General features: G+C 41.1%; 1 protein-coding gene across 2 annotated transcripts in view; it reads left to right on the forward strand.

Annotated features, from left to right (window-relative positions):
- The window catches only part of Ranbp3l (RAN binding protein 3 like), a 51,872-nt gene that overhangs the window by 21,342 nt on the left and 19,220 nt on the right, over positions 1–11,310 (forward strand). The window contains exons 2-7 of one of the 2 annotated variants that reach the window (XM_021208689.2): positions 461–519; positions 1,303–1,342; positions 1,766–1,843; positions 2,424–2,498; positions 6,478–6,549; positions 7,495–7,637. In XM_021208689.2, the coding sequence (XP_021064348.1) occupies positions 461–519; positions 1,303–1,342; positions 1,766–1,843; positions 2,424–2,498; positions 6,478–6,549; positions 7,495–7,637 (467 nt within the window). The remainder of the gene's footprint in view (positions 1–460; positions 520–1,302; positions 1,343–1,765; positions 1,844–2,423; positions 2,499–6,477; positions 6,550–7,494; positions 7,638–11,310) is intronic. The other variant, XM_029544142.1, reaches the window with a different exon arrangement.

Below are 11,310 nucleotides of genomic sequence, written 5' to 3' on the forward strand. Positions count from 1 at the left end.
ACTCCATTGTGTAAATGTACCACAGTTTCTGTATCCATTCCTCTATTGAGGGACATCTGGGTTCTTTCCAGCTTCTGGCTATTATAAATAAAGCTGCTATGAACATAGTGGAGCATGTGTCCTTATTACCAGTTGGAAGATCTTCTGGGTATATGCCCAGAAGAGGTATTGCTGGGTCCTCCAGTAGTATTATGTCCAATTTTCTGAGGAACCGCCAGACTGATTTCCAGAGAGGTTCACATATTCTAATCCTTCCAAAACGTTTCCATGGACTGGGACCAAATATTCAAACATATTCTTCTGAGGGGGCTATTATTAATCAAATCACCACAAGAAAGCTGCAAAACCAAAAAAAAAAAAACAAAAAAACAAAAAAACAAAAACCTTTCTTGAAGTATTTGTAGGTGGCGTTAGAGACATCAGTGTGCTTTGATTTCTTGACTATCCCTTTCTTTTACAGAAAAATATGTCATTGCTCAGCCAATATTCATTTTTGAGAAAGGAGAACACAATTTTAAGGTAAGATCAAGATATTTTGGTTCTGATAAATAATCCTCTAAGGAGGTGTTTATACTAAGATACGGTAGCTGCATAAGTTGGTCTAGTTCCCCACAGTATGTTCATGTAGCTTGGATTCAGGGACAGCAGTTTTGTTGAACTCTGTAGGTTGTAATTAAAGTGCTTTATCTAAAGTAATATGCTTCTTTAGAGTGACTCTAAAAGATGGGGGGACAGAAAAAGATTAGGATGGTAAAGACCTCCTTTGTTCCTCATTGCCGAAAGAGCCTAAAACTGGGTATAAAATGCTCCAACATGCAATTTTGATACTAGTTTGAAGGACTTAAAAAAAAAAAATCTATGTGATGTTGAAGCATCGTTCTGGAACTGTGAGAGCTGAAGGATCAGCTGTACCGACTTCATTATGGCTTTCAGAATTCATTCTTACATGCAGTCATTAACAAACGACTCACATAATAAACTCAAGGAAGCTCAACTTCACTTCAGATCAAGTACGGCAGCATCCCGGGAGAAGGTGCCTCAAAAAGATAAAATAAATAAATAAATAAATAAATAAATAAATAAATAAAAAAAATCTGCATTTAAGACAACCATTTAGAAATGGTCCCATAGTCGTTGAAATCTGTGACCACTGTTGACTTGTTCTTGGTGAAACTGTAGTGTGTTGCTGTGAGCTGAAGAGCTCTGGCTCCTGAAAATTCTCTCAATACAGAAACAGGGTGGAAAATTGATGCAAAACCCAGAAAATATTCCGTGTTCACTGGGAGTTTCATGTCTTTTCAGAGACCTGCGGAAGACAGCCTGGAGGAAACGGCAGAGCCTGGTAATGAAATACTTTCTGGTTTGCACAACACTGACCCCAAACTTTATTTTAAAAAAAAAGCAAGCAAGCAAACACAAGCATTTGGACCTGTGGCACAGGCTCTATGATGCTAAATGGTTTTCCTTGTTTTTGAAAGATGGCAGGCAGGTGCCCGAGAACAGTGATGTGAGCACATAGTCCCTGTGATTTTCTGCAGAACTTAAGAATGTGAAGACTTTTCTGCAGAAGACTCATGTCTACCTGTCCCATGCTAATATGAGACACCTGTAGGCCTATAATCACCTTAACATCACTACTATTTAATTCTGGGCTTCTAGAGTCAGCACGTTGTAAAACACTGACCTAAGCAGGTAAGGGTTGGTTATCTGACTGTACTGTGTGTTATTTTAAACAATGTTACCATTCCTATGAAATTTCTTTCAGAATTCACTGGTTTCTTGAGAAAGCGTGTAAGGTCTTCATCTGTTACACTCCATACTACAGATCCCCAGTCTCTAGGAGGTAGGTATAGTTGTGACTATTATGCTGAATGTGAATTTTTTTTTTTTAAAAAAAAAAGCTTTCCAACTGGCCACTGAAGAGTAAACACCTACAAAATTAAAAACATGCTGGTGCTTTAAGAAGAACTTTATTACTTACTGTTTTCTGAGCTAGTTGAGAACACAGTTTGCCAATCTGGGCATCAACATACACCAGTGCTTCTCTGCCTAATGTGTTTAAAAGCCTTTGAGATTTACAAAGCAGCAATTTATGTACATATATCTCCACCCGCTGTGAGTTCACAGGTGGCGTTTTGTGGCTAACAGAATGTCTAATACACGGTCAGCATTCAAGGAATATTTACTGAGTTGAATGAAAATAAGGTTAATTTATGATCCCCAGAGTCAGTCTCTGTTTTGATTGATAAGAATACAATATATATATGTGTGTGTGTGTGTGTGTGTGTGTGTGTGTGTGTGTGTGTGTGTGTATGTGTGTGTTTAAATCGGAGATCTGAATTTTTCTCCAAACAACAGAATCCCAGTCAAACTAGACAAAAGACCCACTTTGTTAATGACCTGCATTTGCAATCTGCTTTTAGTGGCAACTTTGTCTCAGACGCGTTTGAGGTCCTCGTCATTCACTGATGTCCCAACCTTCCCTCCATGCAGGCCAGGTAAGGACAGATTCATAGAACCTCACTCCTGACACTCTGATGCCTCAGAAACCATTCTTCTCATTGATGAGTTTTCTCTCTTGGACATCATAAGATTCTAATTGTTCAAGCAACAAATGAAAGATGAGCCATAGTTAAGCATGCAAGAGGGCTGACCATCTTACAAATTTCACAACTCCGGTTGGTGTAGTTTATTTTGGGCAAAAAGTTTAAACCTGGCATATTTTAGGACTTCATATATGAGATAAACAGATGCCTACATTTGAAGAAGAAGTCTGTTATGTACTGTATGCTGAATCAGTTGGGAATTTACTTTGCCTTCTTTCTATATCATAGGTCTTCAGGAATTCTCTTCATAATAAATAGGTCTTACAGACTTTGTACCATAAGCATTACATAATGGAGGGCAAATCTACAAAAGAAAAATGGCTTTCTTTGCTTTATTTTGTGTTGTCTACAAATATAGCTTATATAGTATTCAAAATATAACCATGCTTTTGATTCGTGTTCTAAGGCTTAGAATATAATTCATAGAGTTTAACTAATGAAAATGTTATTTTTATTTACTTTAAATTCATTATGCTTTGCCAACTGAACAATTTTATCATGCTGAAATGGTTAGCACAATGAAATGATTGGCACTATCTCCACATTAAACAGTGACTTACATTCTTGGATATTTTTATTTGTACAGAACAATCAACTGCATTTTCTAGTATTTATCACTATGAAATTTATTTGCTATCTATCATCTATCAATTATTTATCTATCATCTATCTATCCATTTATCTATCAATCATCCATGTGTCTATATCTACTTATCTTTCTATCAATCATCTATCTACCATCTATCATCTATCTTCTTTCTTTTTGCTTGATTGTTCTCTACCTACGAACTGCAGTTTTCAAACAAATGAACCCATATTAATAACAATGATTCCAATCATAACTGTGCAACAGTGTATCACATACTTTCCAGTCGCAGAAGAGACATCTCTTAGTTCAACTGACTTCAGAACTCACATGGAAAGTTGTATAAGAGAAATCCAGGAAGTGGAGGGGGGGCGGGGAAGGCTAATCCCAAGGGCAAAACAAAACATTCTATTTTACCACGTTTCTCTGTAAAGTAATGGGATAGCTTTACTTTATCTATGTAATTATGTCATCTTTAAAAGTCTGATACACAAAAGATGACCCGACTGGAAGACACTGATCAGTAAGCAGCATTTCTTTTTCTTTTAATTAGATAGTTTTCTTTATTTACATTTCAATTGTTATCCCTTTTCCTTGTTTCCCCTCTGAAAACCACATATCTCATCCTGTTCACCAACCCACCCACTCCTGCTTCCCTGTCCTGGCATTCCCCTACACTGGGCCATCGAGCCTTCACAGGAACAAGGGCCTCTCCTCCATTGATGCCCAACCAGGCAATCCTCTGCTACATGTGCTGCTGGAGCCATGGGTTCCTCCATGTGTACTCTTCGGTTGGTGGTTTAGTCCCTGGGAGCTCTGGGGGTACTGTTTGGTTCATATTGTTGTTCCTCCTATGGGTCCTTTCTCTAGCTCCTCTATGGAGGACCCTGTGCTAAGTCCAATGGTTGGCTGAGAGCATCCATCTCTGTATTTGTCAGGCACTGGCAGAGCCTCTTGGGAGATAGCTATATCAGGCTCCTGTCAGCAAGTATTTGTTAACATCCACAGTAGTGTCTGGGTTTGGTAACTGTATATGGGATGTATCCCCAAGAGGGAAATGAAAATCGAAACAAACCTGAGATTCTACCTCACACCAGTCAGAATAGCTAAGATAAAGAACTCAGGTGACAGCAGATGCTGGTGAGGATGTGGAGAAAGAGGAACACTTCTCCATTGCTGGTGGGATTGCAAGCTGGTACAACCACTCTGGAAATCAGTTTGGCATTTCCTCAGAAAATTGAACATAGTACTACCTGACGACCCAGCTATACCACTCCTGGGCATATACCCAGAAGATGCTCCAACATGTAATAAGGACACATGCTCCACTATGTTCATAGCAGCCTTATTTATAATAGCCAGAAGCTGGAAAGAATCCAGATGTCCCTAGACAGAGGAATGGATACAGAAAATGTGATACATTTACACAATTGAGTTCTACTCAGCTACTAAAAACAATGAATTCTTAGGCAAATTCTTAGGATGGAACTAAAAAATATTACCCTGGAGTTGGAGAGATGGCTCAGCAGTTAAGAGCACTGGCTGTTCTTCCAGAGTTCCTGAGTTCAATTCCTAGCAACCACATGGTGGCTCATAACCATCTGTAAAGGGACCTGATGCCCTTTTTTGGTGTTCTGAATACAGCTACGGTGTACTACTCATAGACATAAGATACATAAATAATTCTTTTTTAAAAAAGAAAATATCATCCTGAGTGAGGTAACCCAATCACAAAAGAACACACATGGTATGCATTCACTGATAAGTGGATATTAGCCCAAAAGTTCAGAATACCCAAGATACAATTCACAGACCACATGAAGCTCAAGAAGAAGGAAGACTACAGTGTGGATCCTTTGGCTCTTCTTAGAAGGGGGAACAAAATACCCATGGGAGGAGATACAGAGATAAAGTGTGGAGTAGGGACTGAAGGAAAGGTCATCTGGATACTGCCCCATCTGGGGATCCATCCCATATACAGTAAGCAGCATTTCTGATGTATGCTCTTCAGAATCATTAATGAGAAAATGGTACAATTTATATTTGTTTTAAATAATACAGATAATAGGCTGCTAAATCCAGCTTTGTATAGAACAACAATTCCATCCCAACATTCACAGGATGACATGGTGAAGAATACCTTAAAGAAGCGTTTCTTAGTCTCTGGCCACTGCAGTATCAAGGCAATTGCCTCCTCCCTTTGAAAAGTCCAGAAATCCTATACTGGTCCCCAACCAAAGGTACCCACACCATCTAGAGGAAAACAACCTGGCATCTTTGTTACCATAGTTTAGTTTCTGTTACTATGACAAAACACTGAGGAGAAACAGCTTAGGAGAGGAACCAGTTTATTTCACCTTACAATTTATAGTCTGCCACAGAGGGGCATCAGAGCAGGAACCTGGAGGGCTGAACTGAAGCAGACATGGGGGTGGGGTGGGTTACTGGGGCTGCTTCCTGGCTTACTCTCTAAGACATGCTCAGCTTGCTTCTTCAACAACCAGGACCGCTTGTCTGGATGTGGCACTGCCCAGAGTGTGCTGGACCCTCCTGGCATCAATAATCAATCAGGTCAAAGTCCCCCACAGACTTGCCTAAAGGCCTATTTTATGTATGCATTTTTTTCAATTGATATTCCCTCTTCGAAGATGGCTCTAGCTTGTGTCAAGTTGACAAACAGCAAGCAAACTAATTAACTAACAAAGAAATCAGCATAGCTGCCATCTTTATTTCTCTCCTGAGTATCATTTTTAAAAGATGTGAAGGATTTATAGCATTCTATGAGAGGCATACAGATGCACACAGGGTTTAGTATCACTTCGGGTTTTGCAGTAATCTGCAAATTTCTTACAACACACTACTTAATTATAATAAATAAGATTACCTCTTTTATCAAAGGTCTAATGTTAGACTTTTTGAGACTTGAGCAGAAATAGATAGCAAATCTAGCCTGGCAATCCCATTTACTAAGACCAGCCCTCCAATCAGCACTACTTTCTAGCAGCATTAGTGCCAATAGCGACATCTACTGGTGATTCCTGAGCAGGCCTTTTCTCCAAAGTGTCCACTTTGACACAGACTTCGAAGGTTGTTTTTTTGTTTTTTTTTTTGTTTTTTTTTTTTTGTTTCTTTTTTCGAGACAGGGTTTCTCTGTGTAGCCCTGGCTGTCCTGGAACTCACTCTGTAGACCAGGCTGGCCTCGAACTCAGAAATCCGTCTGCCTCTGCCTCCCGAGGGCTGGGATTAGACTTCAAAATTTTTTAATGGCTTTGTTTTTTCTTATAGCGAGGAAAATCAATGTTTTTATGACATCACGTCTGCTGCAAAGGAGTGGTGACATGAACAACTTAGAGCAAGGTATACATCTTCCGTTTCAAGAACCTCCGAAATTCTACATCTCATCATCTATTATTTACTTATCTACCCATCCATCCATCCATCCATCCATCCATCCATCCATCCATCCATCCATCCATCCACTTACTCACTTACTTAGTTGAGGTACAAGGGAAATTGTGTTAAATCTTAGAAGAATAACAACAGGTCCGGCAAGTTATATAATCCCCCCTCGGGGTCCCCCCTCTCCCCCCTCCCGTCCCCCGCTGCCCCCCGCACCCCCACGCAGCTGCCTAAAGAAGAGAAGGGACAAAGTCACTCCACTGAGGCTGGCGCGAAGGTGAAACTCAGACACCTGGTGGATAAGCAGTCACTTGGAAGGGAGAAGCTTAAGTGAAAGAGAAAGGAAGCTCGGAACACTGGTGGAAACCCAAAGTTTCAAGGGAGGCATATTTAGAGAAGAGATAAAAATAAATAAAGGTTAAAGTTTTCTAAATAATTTAGAAAAGTAGGCAGAATTATGACCCAATATGACTGCAGTCTATGGCTTATGCATGCATATTTCAATGTCTGTTTCTCCCCCACCTGTGTGTGTATGTGTGTGTGTGTGTGTGTGTGTGTGTGTGTGTGTGTGTGTGTGNTGTGTGTGTGTGTGTGTGTGTGTGTGTGTGTGTGTGTGTGTGTGTGTGTGTGTGGTGTATTGGGTGTGTGTGTGGTGTGTTGGGTGTGTGTGACAGAACATGAAGGATAAAAATATTTGGTTAGACAAGCTACGTAATCAAAAGAAACACTAATTTAGCAAAAGCTAGGCAAAAAAAAAGTGAGTAGCAGGTGATTCACTGGCTGCGCTGACTTTGATTGGTCTCTGAAAATTCAGTTGTGATATTTTTTTCTAAATCATTAAAAATAGAGACAAAGGAGCATTTCATGAACAATGTATTGATCCTTTCATTCTGCTCTCTCAAGGTTCCCCCGTGAGACCTTCGGAACAGGTTCTAAGACCGGCTATTCTGCAGCCGTCTCAAACTCAGAGCTGTCAGAAAGCAGGCACGACATTTGGACCCGGTGCATCGGAATCCTGCAAAACTAAGGAAAAGGCCGAGCATGAGGTAAGAAAAAAACCCCGGTGACAGAAGCGACAGTGAAATGTTCTTGGTGATCTTAGGAAATGAGAGAGTGCTCCCCGGACCAGATCTCGTAGTTGCTGTCACTCCCAAGTGGAAAAGCTGTGCGGCAAGGCAATGGCAACTCATGAGCGTAGTGGGACTGCCAGAATGATGACAGTATAAAACTCTGGGGGGGGGGGGGGTGCAATGAGATGGTCACGGGAGGAACCTGTAGCCAAATAATGGGGAGGGCGTTCTGCACCCCCAGCTGCCCAACATCACAGTGAAGCTTTGTCAGCTTAGTTCACACCGGACACATCTGCATGGATAACAGCAGCAAAGATTACGTACACAAGGTGCGGAGGGTGGAGTAGGGGAACTTAACAGCTTCCAGAGACCTCTCGCTTCTGAACACCGGAAGGTCTGAATCCCTGACTGCAAGCTCTCCTAAGGCGAGAGCCTTTGGGTGGGGCATGCAGATGTGGGCTCCAGAAGGTTCTGCGGCTGCAGCTCTAGCTGTGGTACTCAGGAGGAATGGGACACACACAGCTTAGGTGGTGGGGATTTGAGTTATTCCGGCAGCCATTTGCCTTCGATCACTTGAGGTTTGTTCAACTGGCTTTCCCTGAACACAGTGACAGTAAGACACGGAAGTGAAGTATACCAGCCATTTTGATTAAGGGAGAAATCAGACTGGAAATCAGTCTTGCCCAGAAACTACCTACACTTATCCAAACCAGGCACCCAGTACTCTACCCGTCAGTGAAAACAAGGCATTTGAACGTGGTTAGCAGTTTCCAAAATTGTTGCGCTTCCAAACCCTCTTCTTTGTAACATATGATTTTGTGAGGCCCATTGTGATTTTTAATAATAATCAATTAAGCATGGCAGATAGCCAATGGTTTATAAGGTAAAACACGGTCTTAATTTTAGATAAGCATATTACTAAAAGTTATCATCAACTATAATTTTGTAATTACTTTTATCTACTTAGGAATGCTGGAGAGGAAGGTGTTAAATTAGTCTTAAATTTTGTAAGGATATTTTTGAAATTTTACACACCATTTTGGAATAGTGTTCGGTGTAAGTATCGGCCAAGTTTTTATTATGTTATTGCGTCCAAAGTATGGTGATATTTGTTCCTTGTCATGGCTTTTCTGAAGCTCCTCTGTGTGTACACATGCATGGATGTACATTTGCAGGCCAGAGAACGACCTTGAGTGTCATCTGCCAAGAGCCCTCCACCTGGCTTTGAGACAGAGTCTCTCAGTGGTGCCGAGCTTGACAATTAGGCTACCTGGCCAGCAGCCCCAGAAATATGCCTCCCTACTGCCCAACCCTGGGATTATAAATGTTTGCTATTGCACCTGGTTTTCAGGGCACTGAACTCAGAATCTCAAGACTACAATTTATTATTTATCGCTTTTTTTTTTCCTGCCTAAATTATAAAACAGAAAGGCTCCAGCTCTGGTTTGCAAATGTCTCTTCATAATTGAAAGGTCTTCTAATGAATAGGGTTATCCCAGCTGATGAGATGTCCGGCTGGCTATGCCTATTACTGACTTTTCTGTCTTTTTGTCTTTAGAGACACAATCTATGAAATGCTATGACTCCAGCTTGACTAAATGGATGCAATTTGTAGATACTGTGAAAATTATCCTGAAGTGAATTTATAGACTCATTAGCTTATATTCTTTACTGACACATAATCAAAACTTGATAAATCAGTGTCCACCCTGTTACTTTTTAATAAAAACATTCGCTGTCACTCATAATTAAAGAACTACAAACCAAAACAGAGCACCATCTAGTATAAATGTTTAATGAAAATATAAACTTTGTATGCTGGGTGGTCTTATGTGTCAACCTGACAGAAGCTGGAGTCATCACAGGGGGGGGAGCCTGAGTTGAGGAAATGCCTCCAAGTGATCCATCTGTGACACGTTTTCTCAATTAGTGATTAGTTGGGGAGGGCCCAGCTCATGGGTGGGTGGCCCCATCCCTGGGCTGGTGATTCCGGATTCTATAAGAAAGCTGGCTGAGCAAGCAAGGCAGTAAGCAGCACCCCTCCATGGCCTCTGCATCAGCTCCTGACTCCATGATCCTGTTCCATTTAATTCCTGTCCTGACTTCCTCCATTGAAGGACTATGATCTGGAAGGAGAAGCCAAATAAACTGTAGTAAAATATATTAATAAATAAAATATATTAATAAATAAAATATATTAATAAATAAAATATATTAATAAATCCCAGAGTGGGGTTGTTACCCACCTCAATGGTTTATGTTTCCTGATAAAAGACACACACACACACACACACACACACACACACACACATCACAGCCTTTCTGTTTTAATATGTCTTAAGCAGCACTGTAACTAGCTGGGAAACTGCCCATGTAGAATCTACTTCCTGACAATAACTCTGAATTACCGTTTACTAACTTCTGTGTTCCGTCTTGGCTGCTCTTGGTCCTATTGAGGGACAGCCCTGTGGGCCACATTCTCTTGGCCCCTTTACATTGTGGCTCTCCTCTGACCAGAACATATGGTGTCTTTCCTCACACTTCTTCCTCTATGTCCCAAGCCCAACAAATCTAAAAACCCTGCCTGTGTCTCTTCTCCCCAGCTCTTGGCTGCTGGCATCTTTATTTACCAATCAAAACGAACTGAGGGCAGGCTCCCAGAAGCTACCCGTAGATCTGCTCATACAGACAGTTTGGGGGGACTCAATTAACACTGGAAGTCAAGTAGCTACTCCCTAACTTGATTTGTGGTCAGGGTCAACACAGCAACAGAAACCCCAACTAAGACACTTCAGTAACACTTTCTTATAGTCTTTAAAACTTTCCCTTTTGGTATTAGAAAAATCAGTTGGTATGTTCTTCCTTGTGGAAGACTATTTCCCCTGTTGTCCCCACGCCTTAGTTGCTTGTTCTTTGTGTGGGGTTGAGGCCCTGTGATGTCTCCTTACTTCCCCTGACCCGGTCCATTTTAGTATAATTAGTACTGTCCTATGCGTTCAGCTCGTGTTTAGGCAGTCCTGTTGGTGAGGCTTTATGGAATGCTCAGTCCTGAAAACGTACACGTGTAAGCAACGTTACACAGACTAAGCATGGTGCATTTGTGTATTTGGGAATTTACATATATACACGCATGCAGGTGTGTGTGTGACCACAGTTGGTGAGAAAAAGAAGCTGTGAATTGGAAAGAGCGCAGAGAAGCATATGGGAAGATTCAGAGAGAGGAAAGGAAATGGGGAAATGATGTAATTATATTATGATCTCAAAAAGTTAAAGAAATATTTACAAGGTTGAGGAATTGACTTAGTGGTAGAGCACTTGCCCTGTAAGCACAAGGCCCTGGGTTTGATCATTAGCTCCTAAAAGAAAATTCCTTTCATTTAGCATACACATTATAGCCTCTCCATGCATATATAGTATCTTAGTCAGGGTTTCTATTCCTGCACAAACATCATGACCAAGAAGCAAGTTGGGGAGGAAAGGGTTTATTCTTCTCACACTTCCATACTGTTGTTCATCACCAAGGAAATCAGGACTGGAAACTCAAGCAGGTCAGGAAGCAGGACCTGATGCAGAGGCCATGGAGGAATGTTCTTTACTGGCTTGCCTCCCCTGGCTTGCTCAGCCTGCTCTCTTATAGAATCCAAGACTA

Source organism: Mus pahari, chromosome 11 (genome assembly GCF_900095145.1).
Source record: "Mus pahari chromosome 11, PAHARI_EIJ_v1.1, whole genome shotgun sequence".
Taxonomy (NCBI): Eukaryota; Metazoa; Chordata; class Mammalia; order Rodentia; family Muridae; genus Mus; species Mus pahari.